The 19,523-nt window shown below is 34.2% G+C and overlaps 1 protein-coding gene across 7 annotated transcripts in view; it reads right to left on the bottom strand.

Moving 5' to 3' along the window:
- The window catches only part of NBEAL1 (neurobeachin like 1), a 110,432-nt gene that overhangs the window by 73,732 nt on the left and 17,177 nt on the right, over positions 1 to 19,523 (bottom strand). For 4 of the 7 annotated variants that reach the window (XM_059702868.1, XM_059702871.1, XM_059702873.1 and 1 more), the window contains exons 2-12: positions 17,931 to 18,022; positions 13,363 to 13,524; positions 11,899 to 11,980; positions 11,194 to 11,321; positions 9,110 to 9,192; positions 8,676 to 8,761; positions 5,869 to 6,175; positions 5,597 to 5,703; positions 4,555 to 4,641; positions 2,490 to 2,573; positions 12 to 110 (exon numbers count right to left, since the gene is read on the bottom strand). In XM_059702868.1, coding sequence (XP_059558851.1) covers positions 12 to 110; positions 2,490 to 2,573; positions 4,555 to 4,641; positions 5,597 to 5,703; positions 5,869 to 6,175; positions 8,676 to 8,761; positions 9,110 to 9,192; positions 11,194 to 11,321; positions 11,899 to 11,980; positions 13,363 to 13,524; positions 17,931 to 18,022 — 1,317 coding nt within the window. Of the gene's footprint in view, positions 1 to 11; positions 111 to 2,489; positions 2,574 to 4,554; positions 4,642 to 5,596; positions 5,704 to 5,868; positions 6,176 to 8,675; positions 8,762 to 9,109; positions 9,193 to 11,193; positions 11,322 to 11,898; positions 11,981 to 13,362; positions 13,525 to 16,485; positions 16,596 to 17,930; positions 18,023 to 19,523 lie in introns of all 7 variants that reach the window. The other 3 variants (XM_059702874.1, XM_059702869.1, XM_059702872.1) reach the window with 3 other exon arrangements.

Below are 19,523 nucleotides of genomic sequence, written 5' to 3'. Positions count from 1 at the left end.
TAAAAACTCACCATATTCATAAGTTCTTTAAGTAGTTCCAGTGATGGCTGACCCAGGGACTTTAATACTTCAAACATATGTGCATAACCAATTCTTTCTTTAAATACTTCCTAGGGGAGAGAAAATAAATACATCAAAGCATATTTTCAAAGGTCAAATTTGCTGGAGTATTTTTTAAAATGTTGAATAATATCCATTTAAGCTAACAAATTTAATATTTAAAAAATTATGAGTTTAACATTTCTGTTTTCTCAAATCACATGTCTTCATCTTAAAATAAACTCCATATACCTTCTGGAATACAATGTTACAATAATCTACCAAAATGTAAAATAAATAAAATTAGCAAATAGTTGTGTATCATAAAATGATTGTATTTTACAAGTTAGGTTACATGACACTTTACTTTCTTCACTTGATTTATAATTACGGCAGTATTACATTAAGTCAAAACGAAAATGGAGAAAAAAATGAGAATTTGGTAGTAACAGGAGTCACATAGCAGCCTCAAAGGACAAAAGAGTCCTGACAATTTTGAGTAGTGGACAAAACAAAACAAAACAAAAAACTGGGTAGTTTTCTTTTGACACTTTGTTAACTAAAGCATGGGTGGAGAACGTCTGGCCTGCGGGCCATATAAGGCCCACGGAATCATTTGGTCTGGCTCTGTTAAGGCATTAGGGATAAGTTAATTAAATGTCTGACCATATATAGCAGGCTAATTTTTAAGTTGATACTTTTGTAAGGTCCTGGAATGATGTTTTAAATATCCAAATAGCCCTTGGCAGAAAAAAGGTTCCCCACCCCTGATCTAAAGGGTCTGAATTAAGTGGAACATTGAGTTCATTCTAGTAAGGTCTAAACCACATTTATGAACTAGTGAGACACAAAAAAACCTAGCAACACTAAACTGGTCCAGTAAAGTAGGCAGAAATATATATACTCATTATAATATCAAAAGATTTAAACTAAATGAGTAAAACTGGGGAGGAGAATCAAGGGTAGAAAATATTCCCAAAGGTATTTTTTAAATACAAGCAATCCATTATACTCATACAACAAAATACTTAGAACTTGAAATGATCTTTTTCCTCACATAAACTGTCATAAATGAAGATTAGATTCCCAAGCCAGCCTGTAACAGTTGTAAAAGCATATTCAGCAGAAATCTAACCAAGATTCATATATAGCAAGAATATAGGGCAAAAGTTAGTCACCTAACAAAAAACAACAAAGAGTGGAATATAACTGAAGGCATGGCTCAGGGAAAAAGGAGTAATTCATTCCTTTCTGGTATTAGAAAGGTAATTGAGGCATAAAGCATATTAGAACTGATGGATAAAAAAGTAAATCCTATATAATATCCTATATAATAAAAGGGAAAATATGCAAATTGACCCTAACGGTGGAACAACTGGGAATGACTGGTTGCTATGATGCGCACTGACCACCACGGGATAGATGCTCAATTCAGCAGCTGCCCCATGGTGGTCAGTGCACATCCATCGGGAGAACGCCGCTCAGCCTGAAGCCGGCTCATGGCTGGCCAGGGCAGCAGCGATGGCGGGAGCCTCTCCTGCCTCCATGGCAGCACAAAGGATATCCAACTAATGGCTTAGGCCCGCTCCCCACAGGTGGACATCCCCCAAGGGCTCCCGGGCTGCCAGGGGAATGTCTGACTGCCAGCTTAGGCCCAATCCTCCAGGAAGCGGGCCTAAACCGTCAGTCAAACATCCCCCGAGGGGTCCCGGACTGCGAGAGGGCGCAGGCCAGGTTGAGGGACCCCCCTGAGTGCATGAATTTTCGTGCACCGGGCCTCTAGTGGTAATAACAACTTACCATGTGCCTAACACTATGCTTACCCCTTTATATAGATGATCTCACTATCTTTAAAACTACTCAATGAGGAAACTACTAGCACAAAATGAGTATAGACGGACAGCAGGACAGATTCAATGGTAGGGAAACAAATGAGAAGAAGAAGAAAATACTAAGTGACCACAACCAAAAAGCAAAGTTTTCATTGCCATGTGGAAAAACAAGTCCAGAATTGATAGGGATATTGACGTGTGAAAAATGTCCATGTTCTCATCAGTCAGAAATGACCAAATAGTGAAAGTGTGATTATTTTATTAATTAAAAAAAACTATAAGATTTAATTCTTTAAATGCACTACATAAAATCACTTAAAAAAATCATTTCACAATTTCAAAACCAGTGCTCTCTACCCATGTGTTGACTGACACTGTAAATCCTTACTAGCTTGCAGTTTAGTCATCAATGTCTTAATCCCAAAGCAGTGATCACAGGCATCTGTCTTGAAAATTATCAGAAAAAAAAACTCCTACACTAAGATGAGATATTTTGTGAACTATTTCATTTCAGGCATGAAACTTTATGCATTACACTTTCCTATGTGACTTTGGGGATTATATATTGAAAACTCATAAATCTAAGATAACATTTTGCAGCTTAGGGATATGTTTTACCTTAGCAGCTGGAGATTTGCTCATTACTGCTGTCAAAGCCTGAATGGTTGATACAGCCAAACAATCCAACTGTCCCTGAAATGCCTACCAGAGGGGGAAAAAGCAAGAAATTAATAAATGTAGTCAAGATTTATATTCAGTTAGGAAACCTTTGTTCTGAAAACCTGAAAAAAATAATTACTTAACATGCAATACATTCCTCTTTCAATAAAATTGATTTCTGAAACAACATAGAACCTGCAAGAAAAATTACCTACTTGAGAGAAAATAAGCCACGTGTCAAGGATAGGGTTACATTCACTCATTACATTAAAATGTGTTTTTTGGGGGGGAGGGGATCAACAACACAAAACACCAAGCTTAATACATGCTTTTTATTTAAAAATGGACAATCTCAAGAGGAAGGGAGGGAGGTCTATCATTAGAAATTCTATTATGTTTTAATCTTCCCAAAAAATACACATGAACTTCCTACACTTAAATTTCATTAGCTTGTATAATGAGATGTCTGAAATAGTCTTGTCTACTTAGTTTCCAAATCCTGAAATGATATGTGCAAGCACCAATCAATCATACGTGCAAACAATAAAGTGTATCTATTTTTACATAAAATACAGAATTTGAAGCAGAACAGAAAATGAAGTATATATCTATAAGCATCGTCATGTTTTGAGAAGGTAACCTTTAATGCAAAAGTTGTTTTGCCTATTTCGGTTTAAACTTCATCATAAAAAAGAGATGTGTTAAATTTCAGATCAGTGGATTTATAGTAAAAAAAACACCACCACCACCAAAAACAAATATAAATTCAACAATATTTTTTTAAAAACCTGAACATTAATCATTCACCACAAAAGCATAATGTAAGGACTAGAAAGCTGTAAAATCTAAGAGTCCTCAAAATTTGTTTTTGGGAATATATTATTATGACTTGAAGCTAGTCACTCCACAAAGAGAATTTTCCTCTCCCTCCCACTAAAAAAAGATTTAAGTACAAGGGGACTGATTGATCTTTGTTGTTTAAAGCCAAGCTCTAACACTTTCAGGAAAGTTATTTAAGCTATCTTGATGTTCTTTGTTTATTAAACATTATATATTTAACAAACATAATATGCATTAAACATTCTGCATACAGAATTTCATACAAAAAAGATCTTTCCTAGACTTTGTCTAAGAGGACTAGGCATCACAGTACCTAAAATTAGAAATACTAGAATTAATACTATTTTATTAATCTATAAGATGGCCTTAAGAGGGACTAATTCAGAGAAATCTAAAACAATACTCTGTAATTGATATTGCACATCCAGAACAGAAAATGAGAGATTATCATGTCCTTCTCTATATCACAGCTCTATAAACCTGAACATTAAGATAATGACATCATGTAAGCTCATTCACAAACATTTTTGGGCAAAAGAAAATGACAAAGCAACTTTGTAGGTGGTCTAACCAAACTAAATTACCTAATGTATTATAAAAGCAACGTAGCTATTATATTTCCACCTTATACAGAGTTGAATATTTAGAAAAGAAAAAAGTTAAGCCTTATTCTAAATTTAGACTCAAAGAGTTCGGCATCTTCTTCCCTTCCTCCAAGATTCAGGCTGTCCATTGAATTATAATAATTATTTGTCAACAAGAAGCAAAGAATCAAGATATTAAAACTGATCATACATTTTCACAAACAAAGCCCTAAAGTCCCAATACACCACCATGTTTAGAAAAGGAAGCCCCCAAAATAAGAAGTCACCACCAGGTGGACAGCATTGATAGTGGGATTCCATTCCTGTACTCTGTATCTCCTCATACTAAAAAGAACACACACATACACAGGTGGAATGATATTGATCATTTATATCAACTACCAAGATGTTAATAGACTTATCTTTCGATTAAAAAATTAGAAATAAAAATTACTTTAAAGAATTTTCAAAAATAATTTAGATTAGAATTAGATAATGTTTGTGTATTTTAAGACAAAAGAAAGAAAAGTACAGGAATAGTTGCTCCCATTGATTGATTTTGGACTTCAGTTGAAACAAGATGCAGGCTTTGTAGATACCTGGTCCTCATTTATTTCTGTCAGTAATTTGTTGGCCAGGTCTTTCTCGTTCTTGTCTGCCACCTTATTGTTAGCATTTAAAAACAGCTGTTAAAAACAGAGACAAGAATAATGGAGAAAGAACATTGGATTGTTAACCCATAAGCAGAAATGAAGCTTAAATGGATTTCCACGTATCTTGAAAATAAATCCAAGAATCCACTTGTGAAGTATACCACTTTTAAAATGACAATCAACTATTCATTTTTGATAACAACCATTAGTTCACATACTATAATTATTATTTATCTCTCTTTTGGAACGCAAAGTTACTAAAATAAGAAATAGCAATAATTAAATTAGTTAATATCCCTAAATTCTTAAAGAATCAGCAGAGAATGTCTCACAGAAAAGACATGTGCTATTGAGACAGACTAAATTCCACTTCTGGATATATACCCAAAAGAATTAAAAGCACGGTCTCAAAGAGATATCTGTATACTCATACTCATAGCAATATTATCCATGACAGCCAAAAGGTAAAATCAAAGCAATGAATGAAAAATACAAAATATGGAGTACCACACACACACACACACAAATATATTTGGCCTTAAAAAGGAAGATATCATACAACATGGATGACTCTTGAGAACATTATACTATATGAAATAAGCAAGTCAAAACAAACAAATAAACAACAACAACAAAAAAACCACTGTATGATTCCTGTTACATGAGGTACTTAAGGGTAGTCAAAATCAGAGACAGAAAGTAGAGTGGTGGTTACTGAGTGGAAGGGAAAATGTGAAGTTGTTTAACAGGTATAAACTTTCATTTTTACCAGATGAAAAGAAACATGGGGAATGGATGGTAGTGATTGTTGCACAGCTATGTGAGTGTGAATGTACTTAATGATGTGAACTGTACACTTAAAAACGGTTAAAATTACATTTTCATGTGTATTTTACTACAATAAATAAATGGAAATGATATGCGCAAATTTGAATCAAAACATAAAATGACTTCTTAAAAATCAAGAATAGTAATAATAGAAAAATACCTTGCAATTCTGTAGCAGTCGTATGAGATGTTCAAAGCAGTTACTGTTAAGAAAAATGGCTTGAAGAACAGGCCTATCTGTGCAATCTAACATGGCTGTAATGGTATCTAGGGGAATAAAAACAAAATCATCCATTTATGAAGTAGAAAATTTGGGATCATAAAACATTTAATCTAGCCATACTTTAAATTTAGGCTTTTCAGATGACAAACAGAGGTAAATTAATTAGGAAATGATAGGAATGGGTATAATAAACTCTTTGTGATACTTACTCAACATTTTTATCTGTAGAGCTATAAACCGGCTTTCCCACTCTCTGGACCTCCTTTGATTAGGTAAAGCTGAATGATCTGAATTCAGCAATTTGAAATAGTTCTCCAAAAGAGTGCTGGTTTCCACTTGACGCTGGTCAGAGCTGCTCGTGAGAAGGATATGCACCACTTCTGTAAGGCACTTCAGAGTCAGTTCTACCTTCCTACCCACCTCTTCAGGATTTCCGTCCTCCCAAGAATCACAATCTGCCAAAACTCTCATAAGAACTTCCATGGTGGCTGGAGAAATTGCTTGCAAAGCATTCTTCTGAAACATGAGAGACAACAAAAATGAAACCCAAAAGACTAAATTTCTGTGTTTGCAAAAAAAAGGAATTTAACAGGTCTTCAGACAACTTTTTATTTTAGTATATCAAATATAAAACATTTTTAATCAGATACTTTGACAGACACTACCAGTGATTTACATGTCTTCATTTCCTAACAGAATTCTTACTCAGATAGCAATCTCCCCACATAGAAAACTCACCACCTTCCCTTGTAGTTTGGAACAGCCACGTGACACAGTTTTGGTCAATGATATGTCAGTAGACTATATCACTTTACAAATAAAAAGAAAGGACCCTTTGCTCTTGGAATAAAGATTACATTTCCTAAACTCCCCTGCTGCTAAGGAAGCCAGTTTTATCAAATTTTTTATCTGAATGTATTTGCCCTCTTTGCAGTTATCTGATGGAGTTTAGCAAATGAGATTAAAATAAACAACATCGTGTCAGCTTTTCAGAATCGCATTTAAGAAAAGCTGGCACATGCCATTTGTCTTCATCCCCCTCCTTCCAGACCAGCGGTTCTCAACCTGTGGGTCGCGACCCCTTTGGTGGTCGACCGACCCTTTCACAGGAGTCGCCTAAGACCATCCTGCATATCAGATATTTACATTACGATTCATAACAGCAGCAACATTACAGTTATGAAGTAGCAACGAAAATAATTTAATGGTTGGGTCACAACATGAGGAACTGTATTTAAAGGGCCAGAGGTTGAGAACCACTGTTCTAGAGCTATCTTGTAGCGTAAGAAATAGTAAGAAAAAATAAACTGACTTTCAGAAGGAACCTGAGTACCTGAAGATCCTAGAGCCACCAGATTAACTCTGGACTGCTTACTGCTGTTTTATTTGTTTTAATGAAAGAAAAGGTAAACTTCTAACTTAAGCTGTTAGAATTTAGTATCTGGCTCCAAAGCCCTTGCTCTTAATATAACACAGAATAGAACAAATATACCAATAGTAAGGCATAATGCTTGGGAAGGGAGAAGAGTCATCAGAATTCAATATTTCTGTTCTTTATGACAAGGCCATTCTTATGCCTTTAGATATTCGATTCATCTAAATACCCTTATACTGATGCTATAGTCAATAAATAACCTTCTGGCTTCAATATAGCAGTTATTACAGCTATAATCTGATTATAACGATTTTGAGTATTTTCAGAATATAAAATAATAAATTGGCCTTTTAGTATCTACTTGATTTCCATGTTAGTTTTAATACTGGAGGTTTCTCGGGGCTTGGTTACCCCCTGGACACTAACAATAAGTCTCTGTGTTCAAAAAGGAAATGGGATCAAACCAGCTTCTTCCATTAGTCAAAAACAATGTCAATTCCACTTTTATTCACATATACTTATTAATTCTTCTTAGTAGTGGAGATACTAAAGCAAAAAAAATGATATCAGCTAACAAAGGTAGGTGATAAAGAAAACAAATTGAAAAACACAATTTTGATCACCATTCTTCTCATTACAAAGAGACTCCCCCTCTTCTACTAGAGTGAAGAGAAGGCAAAGTAGTCCACTAGGAAACCCTAGTAATATTATTAGTAATACTTGTGATTTTGTCACCAACAGAAATCTAACACATTTTCATATATCATAGTTGTTGCAGTGTTTTAAAAACATCACTTATCCTCATCTCTTCTCTGAAATTACATTAATTATACTAGACTTGCTGGTATATCTTTTTATTTAATGTGTTATAAAGCACGTATTACTATGTTACAAATTTGTTTTATTAACATTTTAGTAACTGTATTTCAGTAGAATGAGTTTCCTTTGTGATCTTATGTATTTTATTATAGGCATTTGAAAACATTCTGATAAAGGGCTTTACCAGAATGCCAAAGGGGTCCGTGATACAAAAAGTGTTAGAAACCTCTCATCTAAACTGTGTGGTTAAAGAAAACATGTGGAATGTTCTTTCTGAACTATAATCCTGTCTTCAACTGGTAATCATACTCAAAAGTTTACCAGACAGCTTTGAAGATGTTCAACTTAAAAACAAAGAAATTAACATTACAAAATAAACCTTCTTTTTTCTTAAGGCTTTGTTTAAACTTTCTTTATATGCATTTACTAATTATAAGACAACAGAAGAGTGACTAAATTCACGTCTTAGAAAATCAAATTGCTAGAGCTTGATTTCATCAAGTGGACTAATAGGGCTGCCTATCCTCCATACTCTAAAGAAAGAACTAGCAGCTGAAAAGTCACCACAAGTAAGAACTTATAATACCAAAAACTGTTAAATCTGGTTATGCATTAATTTAATTCTAGTGATAATATTATTACTTAGGTTTCTGAGAAGTTAACAAAAGAAGCAGATTAGTTTTTAAAAAGATATAAACTTAGAAAAATATTTGTAAGGTTCATGAAATTATAATAAGACAAAGAATACATTAAATAATCCATGGAAAGCTTTTTGCACTGTTAACCACTGTTTCATATGTTAACATTCAACACTTTCCTCACCTGCCCACCAGCTATAATGGCTCCAAAGAGATGCAATAAGCAACACTTAAGGCTTTCCTTGAGATGTTCACTTTCTTGAAAACACTCTGTGAATATAATACACAAACAAATAAGATTTTTCTTTTATAATATGACTTATGTCTTGGGAATGTCTGACAATGAAACATCAAGAACTATTTGTGAAAGGCTAATATCTATAAAATGCAAGGTTGATATGCATTTTTTCACAGGAAAGGAAAAGAGAAACAATCTTTCAGGTAGTATGTTAGATACTTTTTGCCATCTTATTTAATTCTCATAATATTCCATATGAGGATGATATTATGCCCCCATTTACGAATGAGCAAATGGAAAGTCAGAATTTAATATCTTCCCTAAAGTCACAGGGCTACTAACACCAAATCAAAGTAAGAGAAATTAGAGCAGTTACTTACGGTAAAAGAAGGGGACGAACTCCACAGTGAGAGAAGCTGGCTTATATTTCTGTCTGCTCTTTTCCACTGTACTAAGGATTCGTCTATCATTAAAAAGAAGTTAATACCAAATTATATCATGGACAAGTAGAGATGGCACGATTACAAAAATAGCTATAAAATAAATTTAATATTTTACTTTTAATTTGTGTACTGAATAATACATCTCCAGGACTGACATAATCTTAAAGAGGAAATCTAGTCAATCACTTAAATGCTCACCAATGAAAGGATTTCCTCTCTTGAAGTGAGCAAAAATTAAAAAATGCTTAATGGTTAAACATAGCTACCAGGTTAAGTCTCCAAACTAGAAATGAAAAAAGGAACTAGCTATTTAAAATTTCCAATCTGTAAAAGAACTGTTCAGCAGTACTGCTAATTTGGTACCTAAGATAGTTTATTATGACAGGGCCATTAAAATTCATCAGAAATCAGGCTACTCTATGACACTTTTTGAAATTTTATTTGGACACAAAAAGTCCACACTACTGGCTTCTTCCATTTTAAGAATATAGCTCCAGTATGGGTTGGGATCAGTGTTTTTTTTTTAAATGACAATTCCAGTAGTTTTGATAGCTGAAATATTTCCACAGACTTCTGTGAGGCCAACGCAAATAGAATGTACTTTTACCAACTCTTTTCTTTGAGCTCTATACTGGTAATTACACTATTGTCACTAAACTCCAAACCCATCATCCTATATTCTATCTGCTTTGTGATTCTGGGACAGGCACTCTGCAAACTATATTTCACTTTTCCAAGAAACCCCACTGTTGAGTTCCCCAACAGTGAGTACTAAATGGAGCCCAAAGGTTAAAGAGCAAAAAGGGGATTCATTCCTTATTCCTTACCAGCCAATAGTTCTTAACTGCAACATTTGCAGCTGGTTCCTATCTTCCACTTATTTTTGGCAATCTCAGAACTAGCCTCTTTATGGCTGCTCAGCAGTACCCACACTGGCTAAGCAATGCTCTTTCCTCAGAGGTCCAAGCCGCACTTCAGAAGCTCTCCAAACCTCTAGTTTCTGATAACTCCAATCTTTTCCCTTTGTTCCTTCAGGCCCAGGGAAGTAGTTGCTTCCTGAAGTCACTGTGTTTGTATTATCAGTGCCCCCCTATGCTTTTTGAGTTCTCTAATATCTATTAAACAATTTCCTTGATTTATATAGGGTGGAGCAAAGTAGATTTACAGTTGTTCCTGTAGAAAATATAATAGCAATACATGAATAAACTGTGTTTCACTTACAACTGTAAACCTACTTTTGCCCATCCTATATTCTTTTTTTAATATATTTTTATTGATTTCAGAGAGGAAGGGAGAGGGAGAGAGAGATAGAAACATCAATGATGAGAGAGAATCATTGATTGGCTGCCTCCTGCATGCTCCCTACTGGGCATCAAGCCCACAACCCAGGCATGGGCCCTTGACCAGATTCGAACCTGGGACCCTTCAGTTCCACTGAGCCAAACCGGCTAGGGCTGTTCTCTCTTTTTAAATACTAGTATGGTTTGTTTTCCTGACTAGACCGTGACTGACACAAGCTCCATTTAATAAAAATAAATGGACAAAATGTTGTGGGGTTTGCTATTTTTTTTGTTTCTGCTTTTTAATTTAACTTTATTGTTGAAAGTATTACAGATGTCCCCTTTGTTCTTTTTCCCATTGACCCCTTCTACCCCGCACCAACCCCTTAGACAAAATGTTAAAAATCATTTTCAAATTATGAAATATGCTTTAAAAACAGAGACCTTTCCTTAAAAAATATGTAATCTCTACTTAATGCTACTGTGCTCTGAAATTTCCCTATCTGATTATAAGCACTCAATTGCATCACAAAATGAAAGTTCAGGGTAAACTGATTATCTGGAAGTGGCATTTATCATGAATTCATTACCACCAATATAGTCTCTACTTCAGAGACAGAAATGGGGGTCATCTTATACACATCTTACCAATTGCTTTGATAGAGAATAAAATCTGCTTTGAAGAATTGCACATATTATGACATTCAGGTTCAAATGAAAATTACAACTTATAAGACATACCCTGAAATTCTATGTCTCCAATTCCGATATGGATCATATAAACTTTCACAAAATGCCAATGCATGGATTACAAATTCTTCAATAGATGTCTGATCTGCCAATTCCTTCTCTTTTTTTTTGCTTTTTAACTGAGAATAAAGTTAATCATAAAATTATATTTAGTTAAAAATATTAAACTGTATAACATCCTTACCTGTAACATTAAAGGACTACGTTTCATTCATTATCTAATAATAAATTATTTTTATTCAAATAAGTCTAAGTTCCATTTGAATTTAAAAAATATAGTCAATTAATCAGATGAACTGAATGCAACCTCTCAAGCTTTATTTCCTAGGAAGGTTTTCCAATGAATAACCAAACATCTTTTCAAAAAAACCTATGTGCTCAATAAGAGATGTTTGATGAATAAATAATACATAAAATGACAAGTTTTTTGGATTTTTAAATGTGGCTAGTTTTTTAAATAACTAGCCATTTATAAAATAATTTGCTTATTTAAATTTAAATATATTAATAATTGCATCTCTACTTTTAGATATGTATAAGATGCCTGAAATATATTGTATCAATGGTAATTTTAATTCTCTTCTCAATTATTATGTACTCTGAAAACATTTAACTTTAGTAACTATACTACAGAAAAAGTAAAACTTAGTTACTCTCAGTAAAACCACAAAAAGGAACATATTAATTCACACCTACTTGCTGGATATAAAGTGTTGTCATAGTGATGACATGATTTATGTAAGAACAAGTCCCAATTTCTTCCACATTAGATAGATTTCTGTGAGAAGAAAATAATAAACATATATTTATTATGTATGAATAGTGAGAAAAATGTATGCTTATTTATTCCAGGGATGTAAGGCTGGTACAATATCCATAAATCAATAAATGTGATACAGCACATTAACAGATTGTAAGACAAAAATCACGTGATCTTATCAATTGATGCAGGAAAAGCATTCGACAAATCCAATACCCTTTTTTGATAGAAACTCTCAGCAAAGTGGGAATAGAGGGATCATACCTCAACATAATAAAAGCCTTATATGACAAACCTACAGCCAACTCATACTCACTGGGCAAAAACTAAAACCATTTCCCTTAAGACCAGGAACAAGACAAGTATGCCCACTCTCACCACTCCTGTTTGACACAGTACTGGAAGTACTAGCCAGAGTTATCAAATAAGAAGAAATAAAAGGCATCCAAATTGGAAAGGAGGAAGTAAAACTATCATTATTCACAGAAGACATGATATTGTACATATAAAACCCTAAAGACTCTATTAAAAAACCACTAAATTTAATAAATGAATTCAGAAACATAGCAGGATATAAATGTCCCCCAACTAGGAAGAGAAACGCAACCCCCGGTTCATAGGTCAACCCTCAACCACTGAGACACAGCGTGCCTGAGCTCTTCTGTATCAGAATTTCTGTAAGTAAGGCTCACATTCTATATTTCTATTAAGCTTCCCAGTTGATACTTAGACATACCACATACCACAGACCTAATTATCTATAACCCTAGAAAATATAAGCTATAGAATAACTATACTTTCTTGGTACATTTATAAAACAAAACATTAGAAAAATACATTTCAAAAATAATTCACAATACTAAAAATGTATATATGTCTATAGGTGAGAACCACTTAGAAAATACCAGTGCAACTAACTCTTGGTTAGGAAAAACTGTCATTGTCTTTACTCTAAGGCAGCGGTTCTCAACCTGTGGGTCGCGACCCCTTTGGGGGTCGAATGACCCTTTCACAGGGGTCGCCTAAGACCATCAGAAAACACATATATAATTACATATTGTTTTTGTGATTAATCACTATGCTTTAATTATGTTCAATTTGTAACAATGAAATTGGGGGTCACCACAACATTAGGAACTGTATTAAAGGATCGTGGCATTGAAAAGGTTGAGAACCACTGCTCTAAAGCAATTTTTTTAAATCTTGGCTGAATCTTTGTATAACTAGGTATAGTTACTAAAAAGGCTTTTCAATATAATAACAAACCACAAGCCTATTGCAAAAGGTGCACTCATTCTTTAATGCTCCATATGATAAAACACCATTGATAATCAATAAATGCATTACCATTTTGGTAATATTTACTTAAAACAAATAACTAGTTTATTTGCACTAGATACCTGCAAAGAATAATGAAGAATTTGACAAGCAAAACTGATAAGGCTTGCTGTTGTTCCTCCAACCCATCTTCCATTTTCTGAACACAGTGTAGTAGCTGGATCCTCAGAACCTGCAGAATATTGTCAGGAAGCAGAGATATTCCTGGAGGCACATCATCTACCCTACAATATTAGGAGAACAAAAGAAGAAGGGTGGGGAGAGGTCAATGGAGGAAAGGAGGCTCATGTAATACTTTAAACGAGGAGGAGGAGGAGGAGTTTAAATACAGGAAGAAAATGTTCTGTACTTTAGAGGAATTGCTTTTTCAGCTCAAATCCTAAAGAAGCTCTTTTATTCCAGACACTCCATGCCTTCTTCTCTGCAGGGCACCGCCAGATGATTAGTGATACTGGAGAAGATTATTAGAGAGGAATGGTTAGCCTTACTTCAGAGGAGGCTTACCGAAAGGACAGAGAAAAAGACTTTTTATATTTTCAATTGTGCTATTTTTAAAGAAAATATTTAGAATATAAATTAGTTCACTTTCTACTTAGAAATACTGTGTGTATACTATTTCTAAAAGAAATAACTAGCAAACAGGAATGTAGTACTTATACCTAGTTTAATATTTGTCAAGTGCTCTACTAAATAAATAATATTCACCTATCTATGCGATCAGATGAAGGAGAGAAGATAACCAGCAAAAGGAAAGCAGACGGAATAAAGAGGTGAATGTAGACCCCAAGCATGAACATCGATAGAAGATTTTTTAAAGTAATATTTCAATTTTTTTGACAACTGGTTTCTGTGTAAGAAAACTATATGGTTCTTTAAGGACAAATCCAACACCAGATGTAACTGGCTCCTCTGTGTATCTCTTAAATAAAAATGCCCTAGATTCACAGTCAGAAGACCTGCTTACTAAGTTCCACCTCTGTAACATGAAGCACTTCATTTAATCTCTAAAGTTCCCTAATCTATAAAATTGTAGTATCCTCTGCCTCACTCCACAGGGCTCTTAAACCAGAAAGTTAATGTGCATTTTCAGCTTTAAAATATGAAAATAACTCTAAAAATGTAATATATTTTAAAAGTACTATCACTAAAGCCTAAGAATCTTTTTGTAAGCCACTGTATACTAATTTCCTTAACTCTATTAAGAAAAATGCCCAAATCACAAAGAAGTACCCTAAAAAACTTCTAATAACAATTATACTTTATAACTGTCTCTCTTCTGAATGCTTAATATAAAGTATTACTACTATTTTTACGCTGAGTTAAAAAAAGGTTAATTAATTCACTGTGGCCAGAAAATGTAAAGCACATTACTAGTAGACACTTAGTAATAATACTAAGTATTATTAGTCTCTTTCTGAACCACATTACAACGTAAAGTGTTTTATAAAATAAACACCTGACTTTAATTAAATTACACAGAAAATAAATCACAGGTCACATTGCCAAGACTGTCAAATTCTACAACCATCTTACAAAAATACATGTTTCATTTTAGTCTAGGCATTACTTCACTTGTAGCTGTGGATTCTGTCATTCTCTCTTACTTATAGACTAGAGGCCTGGTGCATGAATTCATGCACAGGTGGGGTCTGACCAGCCCACCCTGATAGGGGCCAATCAGCCCAGGCCAGTTAGGGAGAGGGGATGTGGGAGGTTGGCCAGCCGGCCCTACTCCCTGGTCAAACTCCTGGTCGAGGGGACAATTTGAATATTAGCCTTTTATTATATAGGATGGTACCAGAGAAACTCTCATTTGTATTTATACTTTTTTCTTGCTGAAAAGCTAAAAAAAAGAGGTGATTAGAAAAACGAGAATAACTTCAAAATAATAAATATTTAAAGATAACTGATTTTCAAGATTAAGCTCACCTATTCTTTCTCACTTTTCCAAAAACATAAGCAAACACCACATTTTCTAATATTCAATCCTAGTTACTTAAAGAAGTAGTCCCTTTTGTTCTTAGTTGTCCCATTCTCTATTTGCACGTATTTACTAAACAGGAAAAGAATAAGCTTCTAAAAGAGAAATCTATGTTTGATTTTTTTTAACTAACTCATTATAAAATTGGGGCTTGGTTAGAACATGATGTATAAACAAAGTTGAAATTTTTAGCCATATTCTAATATGATGAGGATTTAAGAATTGAGAAGCATTTTCCCACCTCTAGGACTTTATTACCCAAATTCTAGATTCCTTTTTCCTGAAATTTCCCAAATCAGTTCCAGAAATCTGTTCTACTCCTGTATTTGGCTACTGAATGTTTATTGTAAAGAGGTGCTAATTACTGTCTCTATCACAGGAAGAAATCCAGCTTACATGTCAAGGCTTTAAATTCCAGTAAAAGCAATCCTTGCCTTGTGGTATGAATTAACTTGTAAATTCTATAGATCAGTTTACTTTAAATGATTATCTGTGAGTTTCCACTTTATGGTTGACTAGACTAATTTCATACATCTTGTACATAGCATTCACTTGAAAAATTGAAAGTTTTCTACTAGTAAAATCTAATTTATCGTTCAGTTTTCTGATGAAGCTATAAAATACAATTTTAAGTAAGCCAACAAAATTATAAATAAAGCAATGTTCTTGGCATTCTTCCACTTACTTTAATACAGTAGTGGTACTATAAATGTACATAATGTTTTTAGAAATAATGTCCCCAAAAAGGAGACACTTATAATGTAAGGACAGTAACAAGTGCCCCTTAGAAAATCCCAAGCATTCAAAAGTCCAAATCTTAATTCCATAAAATCCTTAGGTTCAAGATATAAAGTGAGCTATAAATTATTTTAAAAGCACTTCTAAGCACAAACTACAAGAATACTCTTTGAAGGAATCAATATACAACCTTATTTTGAGTTAAAATTTTAATACTTTTCAACCTTTATAAACCTGTTATAAATAATCTAATGAGGAAGAATTCTGAAACTGTATTTATAAACATTGCAGCACTATGGCTTTCGAAGCACAACCACATCTTCTCTTAAATTCAATGCACTGAAAACAAAAACAAAACAACCATTTTTCCCTTAAAAAAAAAAAAAAAGTTCAATGCATTGGTCCAAAGCTCTACTGATTTTTTTTCTCTGAATTATTACAATCACCTCTTAACTGGGCTTCTTACCTTCAGTCTTAACCCTTTTCCAATCCAACCTCCAAATTCCACCAAAGCGACTTTAAAAACACTTCATCATGATGTTCTTATGCAGAAAATTCTTTAGTAGAGATTTGTATCTTCCATAACAAAAAATCAAAGTCCATTAACAATGCATGCTGGAACTTCATGATCTGGTTCCCATTTGATTCTCCATATTCAACTCATCTGTGCCTACCCTCTTACTGCCTACCTCCACCCCCAAACTGCAAATGCTTTCCTCCTTGAAGATTTTTAATTCTCTAGATATTCTTTCTCATCATCAAACACCATCCGTTTTTCCCCTCCCCTCTCAACACATCTCCATAAATGAAGTTTCTCTTGTAATTAAAGTGTCTCCTCATTTCTCCAGCTTTCTTAACCCAGTCAGCCAACCTAACCTCTGCTACCTGACTTATACTAGGGTCTTCAAGATGACTTGAGATACAACTTTATCTGGGAAGTGAGCTTGAAACTGTGAGAGTTAGGAAGGGGTGGCAGGAAGAGGAATGGGAGAATATTTGTACTTTCACTTATATCTCCATAGATTTGAATTTTCCCCCCATTTCCAAATCTAGCTTTTTAAAATACAAATACTTCACACCTACCAAGATGTTTTTCTAAGGCCCTACTCTAAGGTCAGAGATAGAAAAGTAAGTTTCAATTCAAATGCCTGTGGTAGAATAAAGAAATTTTATACAAAAGAAATGACGCAGGGTAGGCCCTTCGCAGGTTTTGAGAAAAGCTAGGCTGGCCACATCTAAAAGACCCTCTTTCCCAACTTTCTGGGAGGGGAAGAAGCTGGTGACTGAGTTCAATCACATGATCAATGAAGTAAAAGACCCAATAAAACTCTGACACCCAAAGCCCAAAGAGTTTCTTTATTTGAACACACTGATGTTCAGGGCGGGCAACATGAAGTCCTGCATCCAAGACCCTTCCAGGCCATGTTCTACATGTATCATTTATGATTAAAACATAATCAGTAAGTATAGTGTTTTCAGTGCATTCTGTGAGTCATTCTAGCAAATTATTGAACCTGAGGGAGTTGTGAGAATCCCCAAATTTATAGCTGGTTGGTGGGATGTGTGGCTCCCAAGACTTACAAACTGTTTAAGTTTAGGCAGTCTTATGGAGGACTTTCCCCTTAAATTGTGGGATCTAATGCTCAGTGTAGTTTCAGAACTGAAGCAAATTGCAGGACAAACAGTTGCCAGGGACTGACCAAAGAAAAGAACCTTCTAGAAGCAAGTCTAGTATCAGCAAAAAGGGCTGCTGTGATCAATGAGCAATGTCTGCCATGAGAGCAGGGTTATACAGGAAGGAGTATCATGTGTGTCACATAATTGCCTTCCTTGTATATGTCATCAATGAAGTCTTTGTGCCAAAAATTAAGAAACTCACCCCAGGGTAAGATATTAAGTGTTTCTACATACCTGGTAGGCAGCTTTTCAAAGTCAACATCTAAGAATTGTTCATAGCTAGAAACAAAATTTTCCAACCATAGCTTCAGGTAATCTGGATCTTTCTGAAATAAGAAAACCGTTAGAGTATTAAGTATATCTGTCAAAAAATAAAAAAAGATTTTACTCCTATTATGCATATGTAAATTGATAAATCTAAAGAAAAAAATAAAATAAAATCTCTAAGTGACATTCAGGAAGACATATGTTCTAACTATAGTGAACCCCCAAATGGCTTTTTGTGTCACACAGAGTTACAGTCTTAATAATAGCCTCTAAGATTCTAAACCAGTGGTTCTCAACCTTCTGGCCCTTTAAATACAGTTCCTCATGTTGTGACCCAACCATAAAATTATATTCGTTGTTACTTCATAACTGTAATGTTGCTACTGTGATGAATCATAATGTAAATACCTGATATGCAGGATGGTCTTAGGCGACCCCTGTGAAAGGGTCGGTCGACCGCCAAAGGGGTCGTGACCCACAGGTTGAGAACCGCTGTTAAACAATTTGTCCTCCCCTATCTCTGTGACCTTATCCATTATTACCTTGTACTACACTGGTTTGCTGGCTGTTACTGGGACATGTGAGACATGCTCCAACCTTAAGACCTTTGTAATAGCTGTTTTCTATACCCAGAACATTCTTCCCTCAAATAGGTAAATGGCTAATTCCCTCATCTTAAATTCACTCTTTAAATGACATATTCTCAATGAAGCCTAATTTTATCACCCTTTCTTAAAACTGCAAACCTTCTTAGTCACCTTTACTTTTACCTATTCTGTTGCCCTACCTCATGGTTCTTTCTCGCCTTCTAAAATACTGTATAACTGACTTATTTATTAATTTGTCATTCCCTATAAAATGTAGGTTTCACAAGTGCAGGGCCTATCTAAGGGGCTACCATGAGTGACCTGTTTTTGTTTACTAATGGACATCAAGTGCCTAAAATAGTGCCTAGCACTGAACAGGTGCTCAATAAATATTTGTTCAATGAATTGAGAAATATAAAATATATAAATAAATCAAATAAAAAATGTACCATTAACCTAAACATAAAATGAAAACTAAAATCTTCTAAAAGAAAATATAAGAGTATACCATTGCAACCTTGTGATAAAAATTTCTTAGCTAGTACACAAAAATCACAAACCAAAAAAGAAAAGAAAAGATTATGTGGTTTTAATAAAAATTAAAAACTCATTGAAAGACATCATTAAGAAAATAAAAAGGCAATACATCAGCTGAAAATATTCTCAGTACATATATCTGACAAAGAACTTCTATCAAGAAGTTCTATCAACCAATACCTCAATTTAAAAATGGGTAAAAGACTCAAAAACTTTACAAAAGGGCATACACAAATGGCTAAATAGCACATGAAAGCATGTTTGACATCATTAGTTATTCAGGGAAATGCAAATTAAAATCAAATGAAATTCCATTACACAACCATTAAAATAGTTAAAATTAAAGAGACTAACCATAACAAGTATAAGTGACTTCTAAGACATACAGATGGTTAAAAGACATAAGTGAAAATGTACAGCTACCGGAACTCACATT

Source organism: Myotis daubentonii, chromosome 7 (genome assembly GCF_963259705.1).
Source record: "Myotis daubentonii chromosome 7, mMyoDau2.1, whole genome shotgun sequence".
In the NCBI taxonomy this organism is placed as follows: domain Eukaryota; kingdom Metazoa; phylum Chordata; class Mammalia; order Chiroptera; family Vespertilionidae; genus Myotis; species Myotis daubentonii.
The sequence above is the reverse complement of the archived record's forward strand: the minus strand, read 5'-3'. Positions and strand labels throughout refer to the sequence as shown.